Here is a 27182-nt window from a genome sequence, read left to right as displayed (position 1 = left end):
GAGACAGGGTCACTAATAGCAATACTCAAGGTATTGGTCTTTTCTGGAAAACTTGGCATCTGATCATTCTATTCCTGGAGTCTGGTAAACAGGTGCTGTCTCTTACTCTCTAACTTAAGACAGTTTGCTTCAAGGAGTTATTTCATAAGGGACCTAATCCACATCGGTGCCAAGTTCACGTTCTGTGTCAGGCTTGCCACAAGTACTGGGGAGCCAGTTGAGGGGTCATGGTGTATTGGGTACTTCCTGGGTCCCCATGGAAATATCAGAGGAAAGGGGATTCTGGGCAATGTCCTAAGGGTGGAAGAGGGAATAAGCAGGGGTCAGAAGGTAGGAAGCAGTTGGGTGAAGGCCCTGAGGAGGATGGGGAAGTATGGGGCTGGCAGGGATGTAGGGAGATGCTTGTTGTTAGAGGGGCTGGAAGGGAGGCTGCCTCAGTAGGCTTGAACCTAGAGCTCAAGGGCCTGGACTCCATATTGGTGGGTGGTGTTTGAAGTGGATGGAGGGAAGGGAATAGGCCAAGGGGAGGACAGAGAGGAGTCAAGCTGTGGATATTAGCAGGGTAACCTTGCATGGGAGAGGCAGGGATATGGGAAGAATAGAGATGAAGGGGTGGGTAGGTGAACAGAATCACCTGGAGGTCAATGCCCAGATCCCAAGCCCACCCCCTGCAACATCCTGAGGGGACCATATGGCCAGTGGCCCTCTGGGGTGAAGGAAGCCTGGAGGTGGCTTCAGGGCCCCTGCTGGTGTTTTGCCAGTCTTTCCAGAAACTTTCAGAGGAGCAGCAACTCTGTGCTTCAGCTGCAGGACTTTAGCTACTTCCTTCTGGTACATTCTCTGCATGGGTCATTTGTGGGATATGCTGAAGAGCACTTCTCCTTAAGCAAACCTCCCTCAGGGGCCCCTTACATTCCAGTGATGTCCTTGTTCCTGGCTGCCCTCACTGCCTCCTGCTGACCTCCCCACCCCTGGCCAGCCATGGCACACTGTCTGCAGTTTCAGAACTTGCATGAACACTCAGATTCTTTTGTCTTTTCTGGTCCCTACTGAGGAGCATAGGCACATGGACATACCCTCTGCTGAACCATAGCCCTCAGACTTGGGAGACATTTACCTTCTCGGCATTGGAGCGAATGCAGCGGATGAAGAAGGGTTCTGCCTTCCCCAGTGCCTCCAGGAGCTTATTAAGGGATGTCTGGATAGACAGAGAGGATGTGATGAGCTGGGACACCCAGAGGCATGCCACTAGTTAGGAGGAGGACCCGAGTCACCCACCAATGTCAGCAGGGCTATCTGGCTGATGTGGGACATAGGACTATGCAGTTGGATATGCTAACTGAAGACCTTGCTGCCCTGGAGGCTTTCCAGGTAGAGTTCTTGTGGCTGAGAGTTATCTTCTTCCCAGTCACAGCATTTGTTCATCTCAGGAGGAAGGTAGGGGAAAAAAGGTAGTAGTACCATATCAGCCTCAGAAAGGACTACAGATACAGTGATTTTGGTCTCTGGCTTGCTGTTTTCTAAAAAGGATTTGTTGGAGTTCCCATACGAGTTAATCATGAAAAAGGTCAAGGCAGAAACAGCAGATTCAGATTGAAGAAGAAAAAAAAAATGTTAAAAGTGAGGGTCAGCAGTTATTAGGCCCCCTTAAAAAAAGTGTCCCTGAGCTTCCTGAAAGCCAGGATAAAAGGAGAAATATGACCAAGGGACACATCTTAGTGGTTCCGTTAACTAACATATTAATCCATGATTCTTTTAACTCACTGGTTCTCAGCCAGGTTTGACTGCTGATGGGAACATTTGACAATACCTGGAGATATTTTTTTTTTTCCCCTCCTACCTGGAGATATTTTTGATTGTTGTGATTGGGGGTGCTACTGCTATCCAGTGGGTGGAAGTCAGGAATGCTGCTCAACATCTCTCAATGCACAGGAGGGCCCTGACCAGCCTCAAATGTCTAGTGCTAGGGACTTGGGATAACAATGTCTCCATGTGGGGTTTGTTTTAGTTAAACAGTGTAAGTGACAGGCTAAGTCTGGCTCCATCTCCTGCCTCTCTGGGCCACCCACCTGAAACTGGGCACTAATGCTGGGTGGCTTCTTCTTCTTGTGCAGGTGCAGCAGGGACTTGGTGGTACGGTCATGCAGGGTCATGCTGATAATCAGCTTCAGGGATTTGGAGTCCAGCAGGTTCTAGGACAGAAACATGAGGTCTGCCTTGCGGGTATTGGGAAGCACTGTAGATATAGATGCCCCCAGAGCCAGGACTATACCCTTGGGATCTCTTAGGGTTGGTCTCAGGATGGTGTTGCCAAAGGGCAGAGCCAGGTGGGCCGGGCAGGGAGCCAGAGCAACTCTGGTTTGCATCCTGAGATCATGCCAGCTCCAGGAGGCCTGATTACAGCCTCTTTGGCAGTCCAAGTGCTTGGGAGCCAAGAGCTCTGGAGTGCTGTCTTCCCATAAGGGCCTGGCCAGCAGGTCCTTTCGTAGGCCCCAACCATTACTATCTGCTGAAAGCAGGAACTAGTACTGTCCAGTCTGCCAAGCAGACTGAGAAGTTGTTCTTGCTCTTCTGTAAACTTCACAATTCATCTGTATGCTTTGCATGGAGACTAAAGAAAGGACCTGGGTACACTCGACCAAGGCTGGTGGCAGGGGTCTTGGCTGTCAACAATGCAGTTGTCCCCTGCCTGATAGGATCACCATGCCTGGGAGGAGGTGCTGTGTCCTGTTGCACTGCCCTGGAGGTGGCCTATAACTGGGAATCCCGATGTGGGGCAGGAGAAGGGTCCCATGGTTTCTGAGCAGGACAAGATCTGTGGTGCTGTTCATGCTCCCAGGGTTGAGGTTGAGCCTACCTCTCTGCTCAGTCCTCCCCCAACCCCTGCTCCCCCACCACCGCCTAATCTCCTGGGGCCTCCTCTCAAAATACCACTTACTTGTGCTGTTATCCCCGTCATAGGCCCTGCTTCTAGGAAACCCAGAGTTAGCTACAAATCACTGACAAGCAATATTTTTTGGAGGGGACAGGGAAGGGATTGTGAGAAATTAACAGCAGCCCCTGTCCCATTTTCCAGGAACAACTGTAGCAAGGAGCTCTCCAGCAGGCGAAGACAAGGAAATTCTGGACGGTGTCGCGCATGTTTACCTTTGGAATGATCTGCTTTTGTTTGATACCTTTACTTTTCCTGTCAAAATATTAAAAATGGTTTTGTGAACATAAGGAAGATGGTATGTGTGTCTGGGTTAGTTCACCAAGCTACGCCTTGCAGGTTAGAGTGAGCGAGAGTGGAGAGTTAGAAAGCACAAGTACAACGAGGCCGCTGCTGCCTCTTCAAGGACCCGGCAGGCTCCCTCCACGTGGGCTTGAGCTGCTTCCACTACCGCTTGTGCACACTTGCTGCTCTGAGCCAGTGGCTGTCCCCGAGGAGGGAGGAGTATCTGGGGATCATGGGTGTCCTGGGAATAGGAGGAAATCTGGCAGATGATCTACGGGGCAGTGAGTGCAACTATGCAGGACTGGTACAAGGAGACTGTTGTATCTTAAAATAAATAAATAAAAGACTGTGGGATGTCTCAATGGAGCTCTGAGACTTTGAGGGACCCCTATTAGGTGTCCAAGTTCTGTTGGCTACACGTTGGAAAACACCAAGCAGGTCCATGTAGCACTTTCTGGATGCCCTGATGGGCAAATGAAACTTGGTAGGAGCACCTGGTGCTTGGGAGACTGGCACTGGCCAAGGGGGTGGCTCTCACAATTATCAGATGTTTCATGGAATCTTGCAGACAAAAGTAAAAAAAAAAAAAAAAAAGAAAGAAGAAAAATTGGAGCTTGGATCATTTAAAGGCTGGCTGTGGAAACAGTAACTCCCCCCCAACCCCCCAGATGTGCAAGAAACTGGGCATGAAGCTCTCCATGTGTCAGGTTGCATCTTAATTCCCATGGGGTGGCATAAAGCCCAGCAGAAACAGATGTGGCCTCAGATACAAGCTTTGCTCTCAGCTGGCTGGAGCCCCAGTGGCTGAGCCTGCTGCCTGCACAGTGTTGCAGGTCTGAAAACCATCCCCCTTGCTTGCTGAATGAAGGCCAAACGTTCAGAAGGCTCAGTCACGTGGGCAGTTGGTGGGAGGGCCTCCAGGTCCCAGCTCAGATTGTGGCTTCTGGGGCCTTTTCTACTGGCCACACAGCTACAGGTCACATGAAAATTTGCAAAATCATGAAGTCGTATGCTCTACTTCCCATGGCTACTTTATAAGCTGATAGTGGCAGAGCATTGGAGTGGGGAGGGAAGCAAGCCTTGCTCTGCATGTTGGGGGGTGGCACAGAAAATTAGATGCTTTGTAGGAGGTGCATTCCTGCTAAGTAAGCTGTGCAGGGTGTCGGGAGGCTGGCAGGGATTTGGGCCATGGCGCAGACAGTGCAGCACTGCTAGTGGCTGGTTCAGCGTTATAGGAAACCCGTGGGCCAGGGTCCTGTAGCAGGGGAGGCAGCCGTTGCACTTGTGGGGAAAAAGGTGTGCCCGCAGTCCGGGCAGGGTCGGGGACTCACAGGATGAAGGTGCGGGGTTTCTGGAGTCGACTGAGGGACTGGAGCAGCCTACGGGGGTCCTCGCCCTGCCAGGGCAATCCTTTGATGCTCCTGATGATTTGATCATGCAAATCACTGAGAGTGGGGTGGGAAGGGGTGCAGTGACAGAGAAAAGACCGAGTTAGAGCAGCGGCCCGCCACCTAGGGGTTCCCAGCACGGTCGGGACTATCCCCACGCCACTGGTGCCCAAACATGTAGCTGGGGGACCCTACTTGCTGCTGCCGCTCCTTCCTGTACCTTGAGATGATGGGTTTGGCCAGAAATGCCTGGCTGCCCACCCTAAGGAAGTGATCCTGCCTCCTCTTAGGGGGAAGGCCACTTTGGGTCAAATAGATTTACAATATGGCAGCTCAGATCACTGAAAAAGACCTTTTATGGAATAGCCTTTTGGGGTCTGTAAAATGTATTAAAGGGTGACTAGAGAGAGGCCAGAGAGCTGCTGTGGGAGGCAGCAAATTGATTTCTCTGAATGATGCTGTGGTCACATGTCAACCTCCTTGTCAGCTTCAAGAAGAGCCAAGGGAGGAATGAAATGGAATTCCCTGAGTTCTTGAATGGCAGCGCTGTTGTCTATCCCCCACTAGGGGACGCTTGGGGATGTCTGGAGATATTTTTACTCACTACATCTGAGTAGGGGGATTTGCTACTGGAATCTGGTGGTCACAGGGATGCTGCTCTGCTCCCTTAAGGGCACAGTATAGTCCTTAAGCCGAATGAAAAAACCTTGTCGTTTACCTCAAAGAATCCATTCGCACTAGCTTCATTTTGTTCGAGTGCTGTGGATTCAGACCTGAACATTTGGTTTAATCCCAGCCTTTCCTACCCTAAGAATGAGAACAGCTCAGAGATGAAGATCAAAAACCAAAATGTCTCTGATAGAATTTCTGGAAGTAACGTGTAGCAACAACAGCAGAATAAGACAGGCGGTTCTGGGGTGCTGTCTTTGTTTTAAACTTCTCTTTCTGATTATTTCACATACATGTTTAAGCTCTAGGCAGCTGGCCTGGGGAGATCGCGACCGGCAGCCCCTCATCTCTGTTTCATGCACCGTGCCCAGCACTGACTCTGTACTTACCTCCACTCCCTCGCCCTCCAGGGAGGCACAGAGCAAGGACAACAGGGGGGTCATGTTTCACCTCCACACCCCCAGCCGTCTGGGCAGCAGCTGGAGCTCAGGAACAAGAGCTCAGGCTCCAGCCCACACCCTCCCTCACCTGGCCAAATCTAGTGAGAGAAGCTCCTCTCTCACAGGCCCAGGTGCATCCCTGGCTTGAGATCCCCTCTCTCCTGGCCCCAGACGCCATGCTGAGCGCCTGGGGATGGCAGCTTCTCTTGGCGTGCCTCCCTGGTCTTGGGTTCGAGGCCCTTGCTTCTACTTACTTCTTGCTTTCATAGAAAGCAATGATGTCCTCAAAAGCGTTAATATCGAACTCCTCAGAGCCGTCAAATGAGAAATCTAGCATTGAGCAGCTGCAAGGGAGAATCTGTATAAACTACATGTGCTCCTGGGGTGGGGGTTGGGGGACCCAGAGCCTGGGGGTCAGGCTATGAGGAGCTTGACAGGGTCTGGGGGCCATTTTCAGTCTTGGGAAACAAAAACCCACAGGTAAACAGGAGACACTTTTTTTCTCTTGCCCCCTTTTGAGTGAAAAAGCAAATTAAAAAACCTTTTTAAAAGCAGAAAAAGGGCACAGCAACTTGTCAAATAACACTGGGCCACTTACCTAGGTGCTAGCTCTACCTCCACACTTTGAGTCTCTTGAAAACATTTTTATTATAAAGGGCTCAAAAATAAAATAACTTTTTCACAATTGGAAGTTTAGTGACTCTCTCCTAGGGGATTTGTGAACCTCAAGAAAGAAGTCAGGGGCTGGGCTGCCCTAAGGCCTTTGCACATCCTGCCCTCTGTTGCTAACAAGTCAGGCCTGTCCTGGCTCAGCTGGCCCCCTCTCAATGCAGCCAGTCTGGCTCTCCCAGGCAGCCAGAGCACCCCTTCTCTGGCTTTGTCACTGCCTCAGGCATCTGTCCAAGAGCGGCCTTTTCTATACCACCTTTGGGAGCACATTACTGCTCACATTTATATTCAGTACACACTGGGGTATGTGGAGGCCCTGGGTCATTCTAGGCAACCACACAATACTCCATGTCACCAAATGTGCACTAGCTGGGTGTTTGCATTGCTGATGAAGTAACTTAGCAGATCAGCTTTGGGAGACCCTAAAAGGCTGAGGGAGGACATGCTCTTAAATCAAACCTGTCACTCTGTGAAACCAGTGGCCCCACCCACAAATGGATGAGATCAGCCATGAAAAGTTTCCTTTGTAAAATGAGTGACCCTGCAACTCCCTAACACTGATAATGATGCACAGGGGCCTGCATTTCTGGCAGCAAAAAAGGAGCAACCAGATGCCACTGCTTTTGGGTTTTTTTGTTCAAGTGGCTGTTGAGTGCCTTTGTCAGGTCAAACCCAACACGGGTTCCTGGTGTAGTTTTAGCCAAGTTCTTGTCTACTGGCTTTGGCCGGGACAAATCAGGGGCCTGCTCACCGGTACAGTTTCTCCGACGGGGTGCCGACCCCTCTCTGTTGCTCGCTTGGGTAGCTTCGGGTGCCAGGGCTGCGCAGACCTGCTGGGGACACAGAACAGATGAACTGGCTGTGTGTGTGTGGGAGGTGTGGGGGTTCCCCAGAGCCCAACAGCTGGCTTGCATTTTCCCATGACAGTGTGATCCTTACTTGAACCTGTCTTAAAAAAACAGCTTGAGGGGCCTCCCTGGTGGCGCAGCGGTTGAGCGCTGGGTTGCAAAGCTGCCCGCAGCCTCTGCAGTGCCGGTTCGATCCCCAGCTGCTCCCCGGCCACCGAAGGAGGGTCCCACATGGAGCACAGACCTCTCCTGCCGCCCACTGCTCCCCTCAGCAGTGTACTTCGGTCCTTCTGCCTGCTCTGCTCCCCGCTCTGGCTCTGGTGAATTCTCTCACCCTCCCGCGCTTCTGACTGTACCCAGTGCATGTATAAACAAAACAAAAAAACAAACAAATAAATAAAACATGCCTCTATGGAAAAAAAAAAAAAAAAAAAAAACCAGCTTGATCTCTCCTGAAAAAAAAAAAAAAAAAGGGAATGGAGGCATCACACTCCCAGACTTCAAACTGTACTACAAAGCCATAATCATCAAAACTGCATGGTACTGGAACAAGAACAGACACACAGACCAATGGAATCAAATAGAAAATCCAGAAATAAACCCACAGATTGATGGTCAACTAATCTTTGACAAAGGAGCAAAGAATATGAATTGGAGCAAAGAAAGTTTGTTTAATAAATGGTGCTGGGAAAACTGGGTCGCTACATGCAAAAGAATGAAGCTTGACTACTACCTCACACCATACACAAAAACCAACTCAAAATGGATTAAAGAAGTAGACACAAGACCTGAAACCATAAAATACATAGAAGGAAATATAGGCGAAATACTACATGATATGCACATCAAAGACATCTTTACAGACACATCACCCAAAGCAGTGATGGTGAAGGCAAAGATAAACAGCTGGGGCTACATCAAATTAAAGAGCTTCTGCACAGCAAAAGAGACAATAACAAAAACAAAGAGAAACCCCACCAACTAGGAGAACATTTTTGCACACAACACTAGTGATAAAGGGACTGATCACAAAAATCTACAAAGAGCTGATGAAACTCAACAAAAACAAAGAAAATAATCCAGTCAAAAAATGGGCAGAAGCATAAAAAGAAACTTCTCTGAAGAGGAAATGCAAATGGCCAACAGGCATATGAATAAATGTTCAACATCACTTGTAATCAGGGAAATGCAAATCAAAACTACAATGAGATACCATCTCATACCAGTGAGAATGGACATATTAAAAAAACTAGCAACAACAAATGTTGGTGAGGTTGTGGAGAAAAAGGAACTCTCCTGCACTGTTGGTGGGAGTGCAAACTGGTCCAACCACTATGGAGAGCTGTGTGGAGATTTCTGGACCTACTAAACATAGAGCTTCCATATGATCCAGCAATTCCACTCCTAGGTATTTACCCAAAGGACACAGAAACATCAATTCCAAAGAGCACCTGCACCGCTATGTTTATAGCAGCACTGTTTACAATAGCTAAGCTTTGGAAACAACCCAAATGCCCAAAAACAGATGACTGGATCAAGAAGATGTGGTACATATACACCATGGAATATTACTCAGCATTCAAAAAAGATAAACACATGCCATTTGCAGCAACATGGATGGAGCTGGAAGGGATCATGCTCAGCGAAGTAAGCCAGAAAGAAAAAGAAAAATACCAGATTGTCTCACTCATAGCAGGAATCTAGAAAACTTAAATAAGAGACCAGGAAAAAGAAAAAAACTATAAGAAAGTAAAAATCAAAATCAACAAAAAACTATGAACCAGAGACACTCTATGGGGGGGGGTTGCAGGGAAAGGAGGGCTTAGGGTCAAAATAAGGGGGTTGCAATTATATGGGGAATATAAAAATAAAATTAAAATTAAAAAAAAAAAACAAACAAAAAAACAGCTTGATGCTTAAATTTGGGCACAACAGGGAACTGAGAGGTGGTTGATTCTCCCCAAAACAACACTGCTTATTCCCTGCTTCTCATAAAAGCTTTGGTCTCTTTTAACTCGATGCTCTTTGTCTATCTGGAGCTGGTTGGCACTCTGTGACCCTGGGGGAGGGGGCACTCCACCATCCTGGGCCTCATGTTTCCTTATGGGAAAACAGGAACATGCCTTCCTGCCTTGTGAGGGTGATGAGGTTAAAGTAAACAACTGGGGCAGACTTTTCTGTCTGGGATGAAAAAGTTCTGAAAATATATAGAGGTGGTGGTTGCACAACATGGCGAATGTGCTAAATGCCCCCTGAATCATGTGCTTTAAAAGAGACTGTGTGTCCCCAACCACTGTGACACACTGGGGGCCCCTCCTACCTGCAGCCTTCTCAGCCCGCTCTGCCCGCAGGCGCCCCGCCTCCCGCAGCACAGCCATAGCTCGGATGGTGGCCCGGAGCACAGCCCAGCGGAACACAGCCACGGGATCCATGCCGATGAGCTCCCGCACATAGGAGCTGTCGCTGCCCCGCAGGAGGGCCACGATGTCTGGTCGCATATAGTCCATGTTCTTCTCCCGGAAGTCCTGGTGGTGGGTAGGGAGGTGGTCACCTGTCAGTGCTCACTGAGGCCACAGGGGCCTACGTGGAGGAGCAGGGAGGCTGGCATGGTGGGCCCAGCTCAACCATCCCCACGGAGTTGGGAATTTTTGGGCTGGGTCTAAGCACCTTGAGAACCTTGCCCAGCACGATCAGCCAAGGGGATGATGGGACAAGCATTAGAGGGAAGGGGCCTCCAGGGTGGCCATGTGGTCCCCTCCCCACCTCCTAGGTTGAGGGTGGCTTGGCAACATGAGCAATGGACTGAAGCATACCTTGATCTGATACTTCACTTTTCCTGCGAAGTGCTGGATGATGAATGCCGGCTCCATGACAGGAGTGCCAAGAAAGTACCTATTGTCCTCGTGTTGCTGCTTGAACTTGGCCAGCAGGGTCTGGCTTGTGGCATGGGGAAAGCTGGGAAGAAGGACGGAAACCTTTAGCTGCAGGAGCACTGGCTGACCACAGACTGAAGGCCCTCCATGGATGGGGCAGATGGGAGTTGGGGCTATACTCTGTTAAGCTATGGTGCAGCTTAACATGGGGCCTAGGGGCTGCTGTTGGGGCAAAGTGACATGCTTGGGGTTGCAGGATAAACTAGGTACAGGGCAGCCTGATGCCAGGATCCTTGGAAGCTCCCAGGAAAAATCCCAGGAGGATTCTGGTTTTAGATCCATCTGTGCCTAGATGTGCAATGTATTAGAAGGGTTCTTTAAAGATTTATTTATTTATACAAGAACTGGGGTACAGGCCAGATGTGTGGGAGGGTGATAGGATTCACCCGAGACAGAGTGGGGAACAGAACAGGCAGACTGACTGAAATACACTGCTGAGGGGAGCAGTAGGCGAGACAGGAGAGGTCTGCTCGCCATGTGGGTATCTCCACAGTTGGCGGGGATCGAATCCGCACTGCAGAGGCTGCGGAGAGCTTCACAGTGCTGCGCTTAATCGCCTGCGCCACTGGGGAGGCCCTGGAAGGGTTCTTGTGTATTATGCTCCTGTCAGAAGGAGGGGCTGAGAGATGGGGATGAAGCAGATGGGGTGGGGGCGGGGGGTGAGTAAAGGTGAATAAGGGACCCCTGTACCTGAACATTTCTCTCTGGGAAGGAAATGCCAAGTCAGCTCTGGCATGCCCTTCTGTGCCCAGCCCCATCATCGCATACACAGGCAGCGCAATGTGCCTCCCAATGAATCCCCAAATCTGGGCTCCATGGCTTAACAGAGGTGAAGGTGTGAGGATGGGGAGACTGTGTGGCTATGAAGCATGCCATTGCCAGGACTAGGGAACGGTCATGATCAGTGAGAGATGTGCTCACTCAGTCACAGGGGTAAATAACATTATAATGTGCTGCTTTGGAAAATACAAATTAATTAAAAAAAAATCTACAATGAACAAAAGTAGCAAGATTTTAAAAGACAGACTGGATCCTGCTAGGCAAGACATAATTTCCCAGATCCCAGGAATTCCCAGTGACTATTTAGATTAGATCTCAGGTGTTAATGGACATGTCTGTCCCCAGACATGGATAGGAACTTGGTCTGAGGCAGATGAGCTAGAGTCACTCCAGCCTCTTGGGCTTCAGCAGCAAATGAAGGGCCTGAAAAAGAGTTATTTATGAAAGGACAGGTCTGTGTCCTGACTCCTGGAACTCGTGTGACCTTATTTGGAAACAGGGTCTTTGCTGATAGAATTAGTTAAAATGAGGTTATTATGAGGGCTCCAACCCAGTATGACTGGTATCCTTACAAGAAATGGAGACAAGTTAGAGACACACAAGGGAAGGACTGGATAGAGGCAGATATTAGAGCAATGTGGCCACACACCAAGGATGTCTGAGGCCACCAAGAGCTGGAAGAAGCAGGAAGGATCCTTCCCAAGAACACTGGGAGGGAGCATGGTCCTGTCACACATTGATTTCAGTCCACTGATACTGATTTTGGACTTTTGGCCTCCAGAACTCTAAGACAATAAATTTCTGTTGCTTTAAGTTACCTTGGTGGTAATCTGTTATAGCAGCCACAGGAAATAAATTCAGCAAATGAATTTTAGTGACTTCCATTTCAGGGACTGTTGCTGGGTGACTGAGCATGAGATTGCTTATAAACATGCATTCCAGACCTCCCTGGTTGTGCAGGGGTTAAAGGCTCAGTGCTATCAAGCTATCACCAGCCACTGCAGCACAAGTTTGATCCCCAGCCAGGGAGCTAACCCACCGGGTGTGGCAGACCTCTCCTGTCTTGACTGCTGCTCCCCTCAGCAGTGTATTTCAGTAGATCCACCTGCTCTGCTCCCCACTCTGTCTCTGGTGAATCCTCTCATCTCCTGCACCTCTGGCCTACACCCCAGCTCTTGTATGCATAAATTAATAAAAATGAATCTTTAAACACCCCTTTCAGTCTTCACCATGTCCTGCTGCCAAAGGGTGCTAGGTCTGGGCACTCCCACCGCAGATTCCACATACTGCCTTTTGCAGAGACACACGAACCGAGTCCCATAGACCCTTTCCAGAGAACCCCCGGGTAGGTATGTTTCCAAATTCACAGTTGTCACAGGTGTTAATGTTTATGTGGTGAACAGTATGTGTAACTTGCAAACCTGAGCTCAAGATTTCGGCCAATGAGACTGAGAAACTCAGAAGTTACTTGAATAGTTTGAATTTGGGGTAAGGCTTTAGGGGCTGTGGAATGGTTAGTGCCCTGGCTTGTAGATTGGCCAGAGTGTGGACACTCACTTGCTTTCCTCATCCAGCAGGTAGAAGAGGCCGGTGGGTTTCTTGCTTATGAGATGGATGCAGCCGACATTGTCTGTGTAGTCTATGTTATGCCATGAGATCCCCTCACTCTGGTATTCCTCCTGCAGGTTTGATGAGTGGCTGATAAGTTCAACACTTCATATTGCATAAATTGATACTTAGCAATATTGTAACAGAAACACACATTCTTAAATATCTATCATAGCAAGGTACTTAAAATTACCCAGAGATCTGTAAACTGTCTGTAACGAGTCAGAGAGTAAATATACTAGGCTTCTTGAACCAGATGGTATCTGTCATAATTACTCAGCTCTGCTGGTATAGAGTGAAAGTAGCCACAGACAAATAAACAAATGGGCATGGTCATGTTTCAATAAAGCTTTATATATAAAATAGGTTGTGGGGCCAGATTGCTCTGAAACAGTAACTTCCCATAGTCATAAAATGTGAGTGAACTATTTTCTATTTGAATTTCCTAAATCATTTGAAAATATAAAAAGAAACAAATGAGGCCAATTTAATAATATACCAACTTAACCCACTATTTCTAAAATATGATCATGTCAACATGTCATTTACATAAAAATTATTAAGGCATTTTATATTCTTTCCCTCTATACTATGTTTTCACAATCTGCTATTTTGCTCATAATCTGTATTTTGCTCTTCCTGAATAGGTCAATTTGGACCAGCCACATTAAGTGGCTCAACAGTCAGAAGATATAATAAGTAAAACCACCTACATATTTTTAAAAAATCCATCAGTTTTTTCCCCATCAGAATCATCAATGAGAAGGACTATAGTTGGGTAAAGATAGCTGACTAATAGTGAGAAGACACATAAGATCAATTATTATTGTTCTTGACAAAAGCAAATCCTTGCAAGACAACTTGGTTTCTCAATGAAAGAACTTTCATGTTTAAGTGAGGGAAGAAGCAAAATTGACCTGTGGCCAAGAAGATCCCTGATGCTTGGTTCATCCTGGGCTGGGGTGATATGGGGCATTTTCCTGGACTTTCCCTCTTACAATGAAAATTTTTGGCGTGGATTTACTGACTAACTGGACCCCAAGGGAGATCCCAGTTCTAGCTCATTCTGTCCTACCTTGGGACAAGATAGCATCTCCTTACCTGTTCCAGTTTAAAAATGTGTTGGTTGAAGTAATACTGGAGCTGTTCATTGGCATAGTTAATGCAGAACTGTTCAAAACTGTTTCTCTCGAAGTCCTCAAACCCGAAGATATCAAGGACCCCGATGGATAGGCACTGGGGAAGACAGAGAAAATAGGAGAAAACAGTTATTACCATGGGTTCTCCAGTGGGACTGTCCTGTTAGACCAAGTTCTGCTGTTGCTGCCTTGGAATCTGTAACAATTAAAGAAGGAACCTTGTATATTTACTTTGTATGGGGTCCTATGAATGATGAACTGCCCCCTGGGCTTACCCATGGAAGGAATCTACCTTTTGCTGGACTCCCAAAGTCCTGGGTAGTTTACTGAGTAAATGCAGCATTGGGGGCATGGTTTCCCCTGGCCCAACTTAGTGGAATGGTGGGGGGGCACTCACTGACACAGACTCTTCCATGTCCCTCTTGTTGAGGAGGGCGTGGTTGATACGCAGAACAATCCAGTCGAACAGGGCACTGTACAGTGACTTGGCCATGGAGTCGCGGGCGGTGATGGCCTGTGGGCACAGAGGGGGCATCAGATCTTGGAGGGATCTATACATATAGGGAAATAGAGGCAAGGACTTTAAACCTGACTCACTGAGCACCCCACTTCTCTGTTTTAATGCCACCTTACTGTCACACCTAACCATGAACTGCAAGGCGTGGGCCCAGCAGTCTGTAATTGGCCATGTCCTTCTCATGTACAAGTTCCCTTCAAAGAGCAACTGGGGGGCCTCCCCGGTGGCGCAGCAGTTGAGCGCTGGGTTGCGAAGCTGCCCGCGACCTCTGCAGTGCCGGTTCGATCCCCTGCTGCTCCCCGGCCACCAGAGGAGGGTCCCACATGGCGCGCAGACCTCTCCTGCCGCCCGCTGCTCCCCTCAGCAGTGTACTTCGGTCCTTCTGCCTGCTCTGCTCCCTTCTCTGGCTCTGGTGAATTCTCTCACCCTCCCGCGCTTCTGACTGTACTCAGTGCATGCATAAACAAAACAAAAAACAAACAAATAAATAAATAAAAACATGCCTCTATAAAAAAAATAAATAAAAGCGAGAACTTGCTATTGAAACATTTAAAAAAAAAAAAAAAAAACAAAAAAACAAAGAGCAACTGGGGACCACAGAGATTAGAATGTAGGCTCTGGAAGGGCACTGGACCCACCCATGTGGGAGAACTAGACAGAAGGCTGGGTTGGGTTCAAAGTCGTACCCCTTAAAGGTCTGGGAGCACCAATGGGGTTACCATCCTATGTGTAAAAGCAGCAATGTCTTTCACATTTTTTTTTTTTACAAAGACTTAGGTCTAATTTATAGAAAAAAGTTCCTTCCTTTCATGTACAGTTATACATCACTTAATAATAGGATACATTTTGGAAAATGCATCTATATTAGACAATTTTGTCACTGTGCAAAGGCAACCTTAGCAATGGATTCTGTATACTTATGGGTCATGATGCACAAAACATGAGATTAAATCAATCACAATGGAAAATCATGCTATCATGAGATGTTTGAGACTGCTGCCTGTTTAAAATGCGAAGATGTCAGGACGGCTGTGTCACTAGGAACAAGAATCTGGGGACCACTGGTGAACAGTAACATGTCATTTAATGATGGGGACATATTCTAAGAAATGCATTGTGGGCCTCCCTGGTGGCGCAAGGGGCTAAGCACCACATTGTGAAGCAGTCCACAGCCTCTGCAACATGAGTTTGACCCCGGCCAGCCAGGGAGCAACCCACATGGCAAGGTAGACCTCTCCTGTCTTGTCCGTTGCTCCCCTGAGCAGTGTATTTCAGTCGGTCTGCCTATTAGGCTCCCCGCTCTGGCTCTGGTGAATCCGCTTACCCCCCTGCATCTCTGGCCTGTACACTGGCTCATGTATGCATAAATAAATAAATCGATTTATTTATTCATTTAAATTCATTCATTCATTTATATAAATCGATTCATTCATTCATTCATTCATTTAAATTGATTTATTTATTTATGTCTACAGGCCAGAGATGCAGCGGGGTGAGAGGATTCACCAGAGACAGAACGGGGACCAGAACAGGCAGACCGACTGAAATACAATGCTGAGGGGAGCAGCCAGCAAGACAGGAGAGGTCTGCCTCACCATGTGTGTTGCTCCCTGGCCGGCCGGGATCAAACTTGTGTTGCAGAGGCTGCGGACCACTTCACAGTGCAGTGCTCAACCCCTTGCGCTACCAGGGAAGCCCCCTAAATAAATCTTTAAAAAAAAAAAAAAAAAAAAAGAAATGCATTGTTAGGCGATTTCATCATTGTGCAAAGGTATAGTGTCGTAACACAAACCTACATGGTGTCACCTACTGGGAACACAGCTGTATAAAATGTCTGCCATGGACTAAAATGCCATTAAGTGACTCACAGGTGTGCTTGGCTGCCATCAAGATCTAGAATGTGTCCCTCTGGCTTTGCCTTTTCCAGTTGTGGTAGAAATGGAGCCACATGGATCTCAGGGTCCTGCAGGAACTTTTGTGTAACTTTGCAGAATGCTTCTGCCCATAGGATTCAGAGAGTCTGGGGTGCCTGTTCGAGATACTGGGCCAGCTTCCTAGCTGGGCCATCAGCTAAACATTCACCCCTGCCCCCATGGCTGCTATCTAAACTATAAGATGTAAAACAGTCATAAAGGAAACATGCAGGCTGAAGCCAAGGCCACAAAGGTGCCTCAGTAAGATTTAGGGAACCACAAAATGGTTTTAAAGGAGCTGCTGTAGCCCTGGGGTTGAAAAACTTTTTCTAGAAAGGGTCAGAGGGTCAATATTCTTGGAACTTTGGGAAGAAGCAGGTAAATGAATGGCTGTGCCATGTGACAATAAAACTGTTTACAAATGCAGGTCTGCAGGCCACAGGTGGCCCTGCAGATGAGAACCAGCACACCTGCTGAGCAGTCTGAAATGCAGACATGGAAAAGAGTGGTTCATATTCTGGCCTGTGGGGTGCAATTTGCTATCTGAGCTGATGTGTGCCACGCCTGGGCTCAAGTGAGAACCAGAGGGGTCCCTGGGTTCTCCTTTGCCATTCTGGAGACAGGAAAAAGACCATCCAAGCCAACTGTTTGTAATGAACCTGTGCACTGGTATTTTTGGGTCTAGTGTTCCTGAGAACCCAGGGCAGTGCTCACCTCACTGAGACTGTAGGGGAGGATGAGCTTGTCGTTGGCAGTCACTGTTTTTCTTTTGGTCAGAACTTCCACCAAGATTTCACGTTTTACCTGTATCAAGGTCCAAGAGGGAAGAGAAGAGGGTGTGAGTGGAGAGCTTGTTGGGCAGATCCTCATGTCACTGAGATAAGGCCCAAAACTTGTGGAAGGTGGAAAGGATGCCTGTGGCTATACCAAGAAGTGACTCGAAGCCCACTGTAGGGTAAATGAAGTTAACAGACTTTTTGTTGCATGAATACCAGGGCCAAGAGGTGCGGGCTCAGGGCACATGTGCCTATGATTGTGGACATCTGGGCCCAGAGAGCAGAGTGTGCACGTTTAAGTGTGGGGAATCTGTGTCCAGAGACCAGGGATAAAAGGGCGGCATCACTCTGAGAGGGGGCTATAGCTACAGGAGGTGTACTCTGAGGCGCGTCCATGAGACAGTAACACCAGAGAGGCCAGAGAAAAAGCCCAAAGATTCCTGGGGGATGGTGGGCTGGTTGCCTCCAGAGAATCCTGACCCCCCTGCCTGGCCAGTGCCTGCCTCCTTGCATGCCAGTCTCCCTGCCTGGTATGTCTGTTACCTGGTAACCTGAGAGAGCATTAAAGGCCTGTAAAAATCCATCGGGGTCTCCAGGACTCTCCTTATCTGTCTGCTTGAATTCACAGTGAACCTGCCCTGTGCCTGCTCGCACTAGACCCACCCTCAGAGTTGCCGCCCTGTGATGTGCATGATAGGTCCCCGCCAGGGAGGGAGCCCTTCAGAAACGAGGAAGGTGCACTGCAGAGATGGTAAAGAGGAAGCAAGTGGACTCAGTTTGCAGAAGAAGCATGGCTGATGCAGGAAGTTCTGGCTCCCCTGCGCCACAGGCTCAACATTCCGAGTGAGGGAGGTGGTACCTTCAGGAGCTGCGACAGCGTATCTAGCACCTCAAGGGGCCCGACTTCCAGGCCTTCATCCCTGCCAGTGGCTCTTTTCTTGTAGGTCACGTTGCCCAGGTACAGGATGGCCGAGAGAACTGAAAAAATCCTGAGACAAAGAAAGCATGGGTGGTAGTGGTGTCTATAGAAACTTCCAGCAAACTAGGCTGAATTTGTAAATCCAGTAATAGGCAGTCAGGACATGTGAGTTTCAAAAATTTGGAATCCTGGGCCTCCCTCGTGGCGCAAGAGGTTAAGCACAGCACTATACAGCAATCCACAGCCTCTGCAGCACAAGTTTGATCCCCGGCCAGCCAGGGAGCTACCCACATGGCACAGCAGACCTCTCCTGTCTCACCCGCTGCTCTCCTCAGCGGTGTACTTCAGTCAGTCTGCCTCTTCTGTTCCCCACTCTGCCTCTGGTGAATCGTCTCACCTCCCCACACCTCTGGCCTGTACCCCAGCTCTTGTATGCATAAATAAATAAATCTTCAAAAAAAAATTTGGAATCCCACTGTCAGGGACTCCCTCTGTAGAGCTTTACAGACTGGAGTTTCCCCTTTTTTTTTTTTGGTGCGGTGGGGGCTTAGAAAGTTTTTTTTTTTTTCCCCAAGACTTACTTATTTATGCATACAAGAGCTGGGGTACAGGCCAGAGATGCAGGGGGTGAGTGGATCCACCAGAGACAGAGTGGGGAACAGAACAGGCAGACTGACTGAAATACACTGCTGAGGGGTGCAGTGGGGAGACAGGAGAGGTCTGCTGCGTGATGTGTGTAGCTCCCTGGCCAGGGATCAAACTCATGCTGCAGTGGCTGTCGATAGCTTCATGGTGCTGCAACTTAACCCCTTGTGCCATCAGGGAGGCCCTTAAAAAGTTTTTTTAATGAATGTATAACTGCCTACAAAAAAAGTACATGTTCTCCAAGCGTAGAGGTTTGTGAACTGTCACAAAATTTAGAGATCCTGGTAACTAGCACAAATATCAAGGGGTAGTACATTCCAGACTCCAGAAGTGCTGCTGTTCTGATGTCTAATGCTGACCGTGAACTTGATGTCAATGAAATCATATGTACTTGTATCTGGCTGTCATTAGAATGATGTGGGGGTGGGGTGCCACTCCTGTTAATGCAGGCAGCATAATTCAATGTCAATGGTTTCATCGCATTTCAGCTTCACACTGGCTCTCTGCTATGTGTGCCATCCAGGGCACTATGGGTGCCGAGCAGCATCCCTGGCCTCTACCCACCAGATGCCAGTGTCTCCCCTGCTCCACCCCTCAGTGTGATAACCATGACTGAGTGTCCCCTGGGGCAGATCTGGCCCAGGTGAGAGCTGTGCTGAGTGTGGACTAGTCTAGGGGTCAGCAAGCCATGGCGTGTTTGGCCCTTTACTGCTGGCCCCTGCATGGATGTACCACCATTTGTTTATTTAATCTTCCACTAGTGGACTTTGGGGGATTTCTGGTTATTTTTGGTGATCATAAACGAGCCTGCTGTGTGCATTTATGTGTGTGTCTTTGGCTGAGTAAACGTGTGTCATGTATACACAGCTGTAGTTGAAACCACCAAACGTTTTTCCAAAGTGTGCTGGGGATACTGGCTATCCAGGCAGATGTGGAAGATCCGCATGTGGTTGTTAATACTTTTCTGAAATTTTAGTTGATGGTAAAAAACACATCACATAAACCTTAGTCATTTTTAAGCATGTAGTTCTGTCATGCTAGTACATTTATGCTGCTGGGAGAAGCCCCTCTGGGTTTTTTTTTTTTTTTTTATAGAGGCATGTTTTTATTTATTTATTTGTTTGTTTGTTTGTTCTGTTTATACATGCACTGGGTACAGTCAGAAGCACGGGAGGGTGAGAGAATTCACCAGAGCCAGAGCGGGGAGCAGAGCAGGCAGAAGGACTGAAGTACACTACTGAGGGGAGCAGCGGGCGGCAGGAGAGGTCTGCGCGCCATGTGGGACCCTCCTCTGGTGGCCGGGGAGCAGCTGGGGATGGAACCGGCGCTGCAGAGGCTGTGGGCAGCTTCGCAACCCAGAGCTCAACCGCTGCGCCACCGGGGAGGCCCGAAGCCCCTCTGGTTTTAACTGGCATTTCCCAATGACTAATGACAAGAGTCCCTTCTGTGTGCTCATGGTCATCAGACTACCCTCTTGGTGCAGCAATCACCCGGTGTTGATCAGACCTCAGGGTGACTGTAAGACGTGGGGGTGCCCATAGGGGAGATGGTGGGGTAGCAGGCCCACCCACTTACTGCTTCTTGGTGGCAGGGAGGAAGCCCACCATCTCCATGGCCTGCTTGAGTCGTTCAAAGTCGTGCTTTAGATCCTCTCCATCTTCGATCTTCAAGTTATGCTGAAAAACAGGCGCATGCTGGGTGTTTCTGGGCCAGTGAGGGTGGTATGCCAGGATGATTTTGGCTGGGACTGATGGGCAGGGCCCAGGACATCAGGAATGAATGGGATCCTTTATACCATCTCCCTGGAGCTGGTTTGGGGACTCCACAGAGAGCCAAGGAGGGCGGCCTCCGACCTGGCAGGACGCGTAAACAACCAGCAGGGAACAGAGGTGGTGTTTGTGGCCAGGAGTCAGGGCTGTTTACCTGGTTGAGGTAGAAATAATCTTCAGGCTGCTTGAGTTGGAATTCTTGACGTTCTTCATCGCTGACACCAAGTAACAAATAATAAAACACGTGGTAGTTCCTAAGGGTGAAAAGAGGAGGAAAAAAGTCATTTTTGGAGGCCAAGCAATAGCAACTTTTCAAACTATTGCTAATGTTGCTTCAGAGACACCATGCCAGGGAGGAAGGAGCCCTTATGTACAAATTTGAGACAATGACTCATTCTTCAATGTCTTAAAAAAAACTAATCTGAGCGGCTCCCATGAGTAGATGTCTGTGTATATGTGTGTGTGTGGCGGGGGGGGAGTGGGGGTAATGGGGATGTATGTCCCTGTCACTGGCTGATCAGAGAGGCTTCTAATCTAAGCACATTTTGACAGACATGAGCCCCTAGTCTAGGTTAATCCCCCAGGAGGCACGCAGCAAGCACAGAAGGTTGGCTTAGGAGCAGGCCTGGGATGTGCCACTGACAACCCCCCGGCCCCAGCCCCAAATCTGAGCGCCTGCTTGTTTCTACTGGGAAAAAGGCTTATGTGTGAAGTTACTGAGGAAAGGTCCTACCTCTCATCCTTCTCCTGAGAGACCAGGCGAGACTTCTCAAGCAGGTATTTTTCGACAACAGCTCTGTCGTGAAAAGGAAAAAGGGTAAAGCATTTATTTGAATGTCGTTTCATGAAAGAACTAGAGTAATTTGTTGCTGTGGCAAAGTCAACAAAGAATTAACTTCAACTTCCTTTGACACGAGGTAAATACAGATGCATAATCACCCTGAACATGGCAAATATAATCAAGCTAACTGCTGGAACTATAATTACCCTAAATGTTGCAAATATAATCATTCTACATGTGGTAAGCACAATCCTAAATTGTAAATACACCCATACATATCATAAATACAACCAGACACCTTAAACACTGTAAATATAATCATGATAAGTGTCATAAATACAATCACCCTAAATGTACAAACACAATCATGCGCTGCTTAATGATGTTTCACTTGACAATGGAACACATTATGTGATGGGGGTCCCAACAGGCTGCACCATTGAGTCTGCTTGGGTAGCAGGCTGTACCCTGTAAGTTTGTGTAAGTTACAGACTGACATTCACACAACGATGAAATTGCCTGATGTTTCTCAGAACGTGTTCCCCTTACTAAGCAATGCATAACTGTAGCATCATAAATGCCATAAATAACTCAAATGCCATAAATATAACTACCTTACTTGCTCCTTTGTCCTGTAGCTACCATTTCTAAAACTAAGGGCCCTGGGCTGACGCATCTGCTCCGCAGACCCGATTCAGGCTGGCCACTGCATGGGGAAGCCCAATGTGGTATCCTGTGGAGAACCCCTCCCTGGAGCAACTGGACCTATGTGTTCAGGAACAATACAGGACAGTCCCTCCTGCTTCTACCATCTCTCTAGCTCTTAAACGTTCCTCCAATTGAAAAGAAAAGATGCAATGAGCATGAATTCATTTTTTTGCTCTTTTTGTACAGCTTTATTGATTATCAACATATGATACACACTGCCCACATTGAAAGTATGCCACACGTTAAGTTTTGACTGGGGCCTTTCACATTCCATATCATTTTGAAAAAAAGCATTGTTAGGGGTCACTGACACACGATCAACTTGAAGTATGAGACTAGATGAGTTGTAATGTGTGCAAACACCTAGGAGCCCACCACCAACACCAAGATTGTGAACACACCTGACACCCCAAAAAATTTCCTGGCCCTTAGTCATTCTTTCCCACCCCCACCCTTCTGTAGCCACTGACTGGCCCCACTGAAGACAGTTTGATTTTTCTAGAATTTTATTTTATTTTTCTTTTGTCTTTTTTCCTCCTGACTTCTTTAGAATTTTAAAGAGACTCGTTCAGTTTGTATACTATGTCTGCCTTCCACTTGGCACCAGGATTCTGAGATTCGACCATGATGCAGAGGTATCAGAACCCCATTCCTTTTATGGCTGAGTGATAGTCCACATATATTCTACACTGCGTTGTGCTTGTCTATTCATCCATCGATGGACATGGGGGATGGACTCCATGAGGCTGTGTGAGTGCTGGGGCAGCAACCAGGTACTTTGTCAGCCATCATCTCAACACTCACGGTCACGAAAACAAAAATTTTAGGCACCGTTTTGCAGTGACATAACACCCTGAATCCTCCCACCCTTTGGGATATATATACACTGTTGGATAAGACTGGGGGGAGTCAAAAGTTATGAGTGGATTTTCAACTACATGGGTGTGGGGTTGGCACCCTAGCCCCTGCGTTGTTCAAAGTCGACTTTACTATAGTTATTTGCTCTCCTAGGGAGGAACGTGGCATCTAGACTCCCACAGATGGATGAGGTACTAGAAAGTGGAGGGACCTCCTGCTGCCTGGGAACTCACAGGAGGTGGCCCAGCAGGCACCTGAAAGGCATGGGTACCTGCTTCCTCAACCCCACCAGGACAGGAAAGGCTGGTCTTCTAGGGGACCCACGATCACCAAGGGTATGAGGTAGGCGGCCGCGCAGGCCACCCTCCTCTGAGCCCTTCAGTTTTACAGGAGGCAACTGATGTCAGAGCAGTGGCAGGGCCAGGGGATCAACACCACTTAATATTTTCTTTTCTCTAGTATACGTTACTGTAAGAATACAGTACGTAGTACACGTAACATACAGAACATGTGTTGACTGTGTATGTTCTCAGTAAGTATTCCAGTTAACAGCAGGATATTAAGTTTTAGGGGAGTCAAAAATTATATGTGGATTTTCAACTGTGTGTGCATTGGGGGAGGGGTTGTCAGCAGCCCTAGCCCCTGAATTACTCCAGGGTCAACTAAATTTTAGCTATCTGCAATTTGTTCTCCCGGGGAGAAAGACCACATCGAGTTCTAGAGCTGCAGGCTCATACTTGAATCTCACTCTGTGGTGGATTCTGTGCTGTGCTGGCCAAGTGTGGAAGATGGCAGCCCCTCACTGGCATCCTGCTGGCATCTGAAGGACAAAAGGCCCTTCACTTTCCCGATCGCGTTGGAGGCTCAGGTCCCTATGGCAGTCTTAGTGGGAGTCAGAGATCCCCCAGCATTGAGCCCTTGAGCCAACTGGAAAAAGAGGCCTTACAAATTGCGGAACTGAGGGAGGCCTGGACTGCCCCTGACCCTTGGTCTCAGCGGGAAACTGCATCGAGAAGTGTCATCTGCTCAACTGCTCAAAAGCAGAACCAAGTCTGGGCCTGCTCCTCATGGGCTGTCTGTAGCTACTCCTGTGGGAAGTACACCTCCCTCCTGGAACCTTGAGCAGCCACAGTTGTGGGCCAATGCATGACATTTTTTTTTTTACTGGATCTGAAATCACTTTCCAAAGTTGGTCTGTGAAATGCAGTCAACCCAAGGCCACTGGGTCTGAGCTTGGTGGAAGTCTGGAGCAGGTGGCATGGACTGGATGACTTGGCTTTGCTGGTGTATATGTGCTGCCGAAGCGAGCACATTGGCTTTGCTGGTGTAAAGTAAAACGGGGTTGAAGGGATATGTCCACCTGAGCCTGGGATCTTATTTGGAAATGTCTGCAGATATGATTAAGAGAAGGATATCTTTATACGATCACCCCAGGTAGTTCCTAAATTTAAGGAAAGTGTTCTAAAAGACAGATGAGGAGACCCAGAGAGTCACAGAGAAGGTTATGTGAAGATCAAGGCAGAGACTGGGGTAATCCAGTCACAAGCCAAGGACGCCTGGAGGCCCCAGAAGCTGGAAGAAGCAAAAAGGACCCTTTCCTGGAGTTGCTGGATGGAGCATGCCCTGATTGATTTTGGACTTCTGGCCTTCAGAACTGGGAGAGAAGAAATTCCTGTTATTTCAAGCCTCCTGGTTTACAGTGCTTTGTGACAGTGGCCCCAGGACACAAAATAGAAACCAGGTGGAGAAGAGGGTTAGGGTGGAGTGGAAGGAGCAGCACCCCTGGGAACAAAGGCTCGGTGTTGAGCCAGCCTGGACCCAGGAATACTTGAGGCAGCTTCTTGGCATTCCTGCTCTTCAAGGGGAGCCCCTAGAAGTGTAGAAACATTAAGTTTCTCTATAATCTACCCTATCAGACATTCTGGGCATCTCTTGCTGGTCAGAGGTTCTCCATGTGGCAGATACAGCTGGGTAACTTGGCCCGTGGGAGGGAAAAAATAGAAGCGGTGAGGATTTTTGTGGAGAAAGTGCAGGTTGGGTTCTGGATGTCTCTGGTCGACTGGGGCACTCACTGTGGGAGGGAGTGGTGCCCATGCAGAGGGAGTATTTACCAAAGGCCTGGGGCTATTGGAGCCTTGACTGGGGGTGGGACTGCTGAGGAAAGAAGCCAGAGACTGGAGGAGTAGGGAAAACAGCATTCCTGCTCATGGCCTGAATGTGAATTGCCAACTGATTATTAGTCAGGTTTAGAAGGACGGAAGAGTCTAGACATAGGAATTGACCCCCTGTCCTCATGACATGGGGAAGGGGGGGCACACCCTTTCCTGAAATGCCTGTACCTTCTCTGGCCTGCAGCTTAGGTCTCCCCACCTCTAACATTCAGGGCTTCTCATTCTGCTATTCAGCATCACCTGGAACTTTTACAAACACCACTGCCGCCAATACCCTCATACCAAAATTGAGGGGGTGGCAATTCCTGTGACTAGCAAGGCAATGAACCCTGATGAAAGAGCATCCACCCAACCTCCCAGCCATCATCTACCCACCCACCCACAAATCAATCAACACAGTCACCCATCCATTAGTGAATCTACCCATCCGCTCATCCATCCATCCGAATGACAGTCGATTCTTTCCACGAATTCTATTCATCACTCTACCTTTCCTCCTGTTTCCCTCACATTCATCTTCCACCTACCCTTCACAGTTTCCTCCCAAAACTGCATCATGTCTCCTTCTGACTATAGGGGCAAATGCCAGAGTTCCCCTCAATCCTGCCTGGGGTACTCAGAGACCTACAGAATTAGAAATGCTGTCAAGACCAGGAAATGGATTGGGCAAATCTCATCACGACAGCACATCCATGGGTGCTGGGTCATGCTCAATGCTCCCAGGAAGCAGGGCCTCCCCACTTGCCCTTCCTACCTCGACCAACCCCTCAGACCTTTTCATCAAGAACTTAAAACCACTCATTTGCCCCATATAATTCATAAATGTCTGCTCAGCCATAATTTCAGCACTGAGCTCCTGGATGGGCTCCTAACTTTTGGGAGGCTGGAGACACCGGACTGAGGCTAATTGCACGGGCGGTGGATGCCAACTCACCCTCTCACGATGCCACTCTCCAGGTAGTTGACCTGGATGAATTTCCCAAATCGGCTGGAATTGTTGTTGTGGGCCGTTTTGGCGTTCCCAAATGCCTGTGGGGAAAACAAAAGCATGTATTCAGATGTGAGGATGAAATTTCAATGGGCCTCAGAGCTCCCCCTGGGTGCTGGGGATACTTGCTGGAAGTTGCTCTGAGAAACGCAAACACTTAGGCGTATAGTCAGGTGCATGGAGATCCATCAACTCCTGAGCTCTGTTTGTGTGTGGAGCCCAAGTTTTAAGCCTTTGCAATTAAAAATGCCAGTTATGGTAATTCTTTCTCAATTATATTTGTTCCTATAGGAAACACTGGCCTGTGGGCAAAATGTGGTTAGCTGCTTGGTTTTTTTTTTAAGATTTATTTATTTATGCATATAAGAACTGGGGTGCAGGCCAGAGGTGCGGAGGGTGAGAGGATCCACCAGAGACAGAGTGAGGAGCAGAACAGGCAGATCTACTGAAATACACTGCTGAGGGGAGCACCAGGCAAGACAGGAGAGGTCTGCTGCACCATGTGAGTGGCTCCCTGGCCACTCTTGCTGCTGTGGTTACGGACAGCTTTAGAGTGCTGTGCTTAACCCCTTGTGCCACCAGGGAGGCCCAGCTGCTTGTTTTTTGTGCTGCCTGCAAGCCAGGGATGTTTTTTACATTTCAAAATGGTTTAAGGAAAATCCCAAAGAAGAGTAATATTTCCTGACACATGAAAACCCTATTCCCATCCCAGGGGCCATAGTGAAAGTCTTACTGGCAGAGAGCCAGGCCTGTCAATTTATGGGTCACTCCCAGCTGCTTCTGGTGCCACAATGGCAGAGCTGAGTTGTTAGACAGAGGCTTCCTGGCCAACAAAGCTGAAAATAATTATTATCTGGCCCTCTCAGGAAGGAGTTTACTGGGTGCTAAGCTGATACGGGCTCTGTGAGGGATGTGAAGGAGTGGGTAAGGACACAGGTCCTAGCCTGGAGGGATCCTGCACCTATAGGAGAACAAGTGGGTTCATAGCAAAATTTTAAAAAATTGGGTTAAATGGGCGTAACATAAAATGAATGATTCAGTGCAATTCACAATGTTGTGTTAACTACTACCACTATCTAGTTCCAGAACAGTCCATCACCTGAAAAGGAAACCCCATCCCCATGAGCAGTCACTCTCCGTTCCCCTCCCCCAGCCTCTGATAACCACCAATCTGCTTTCTGTCTGTGTATTTGTCTGTTCTGGGCTTTTCATATAAATGAATCACACACTATGTGGCCTTTTGTGTCTGGCTTCTCTCCCTCAGCAGGATGTTTTCGGGATTCATTTGTGTTGTGGCATGAATTGGGGTTTCATTTCCCAAACACAGAGGCGAGAATGTAAAGTGCATGGAGCTTGCCACTCAACGCCCACCCCCACTTCCCACCCCCACTCCCAGGGCCTCCCACATGACCACCACCCAGATGAGGACAGAGAACACCTCCATCC

At 48.3% G+C, this 27182-nt stretch overlaps 1 protein-coding gene across 9 annotated transcripts in view; it reads right to left on the bottom strand.

Annotated features, from left to right (window-relative positions):
- The window catches only part of MYO9B (myosin IXB), an 89478-nt gene that overhangs the window by 17703 nt on the left and 44593 nt on the right, over positions 1-27182 (bottom strand). For 3 of the 9 annotated variants that reach the window (XM_037506116.2, XM_037506111.2, XM_037506110.2), the window contains exons 3-19: positions 25683-25777; positions 20964-21026; positions 20385-20484; positions 20037-20137; positions 17757-17886; positions 16836-16925; positions 14089-14205; positions 13654-13788; positions 12502-12623; positions 10045-10186; positions 9552-9756; positions 7135-7216; positions 5969-6058; positions 4549-4662; positions 3148-3187; positions 2070-2192; positions 1118-1198 (exon numbers count right to left, since the gene is read on the bottom strand). In XM_037506116.2, coding sequence (XP_037362013.2) covers positions 1118-1198; positions 2070-2192; positions 3148-3187; positions 4549-4662; positions 5969-6058; positions 7135-7216; positions 9552-9756; positions 10045-10186; positions 12502-12623; positions 13654-13788; positions 14089-14205; positions 16836-16925; positions 17757-17886; positions 20037-20137; positions 20385-20484; positions 20964-21026; positions 25683-25777 — 1830 coding nt within the window. The remainder of the gene's footprint in view (positions 1-1117; positions 1199-2069; positions 2193-3147; positions 3188-4548; positions 4663-5968; positions 6059-7134; positions 7217-9551; positions 9757-10044; positions 10187-12501; positions 12624-13653; positions 13789-14088; positions 14206-16835; positions 16926-17756; positions 17887-20036; positions 20138-20384; positions 20485-20963; positions 21027-25682; positions 25778-27182) is intronic. The other 6 variants (XM_054693348.1, XM_037506113.2, XM_037506108.2 and 3 more) reach the window with 5 other exon arrangements.

The sequence above is a fragment of the Talpa occidentalis genome, unplaced genomic scaffold, assembly GCF_014898055.3.
Source record: "Talpa occidentalis isolate TD23 unplaced genomic scaffold, MPIMG_talOcc4v2.1 talOcc4.12, whole genome shotgun sequence".
NCBI lineage: Eukaryota > Metazoa > Chordata > Mammalia > Eulipotyphla > Talpidae > Talpa > Talpa occidentalis.
Note: the sequence above shows the minus strand (reverse complement) of the source record. Positions and strands in the feature narration are given on the sequence as shown.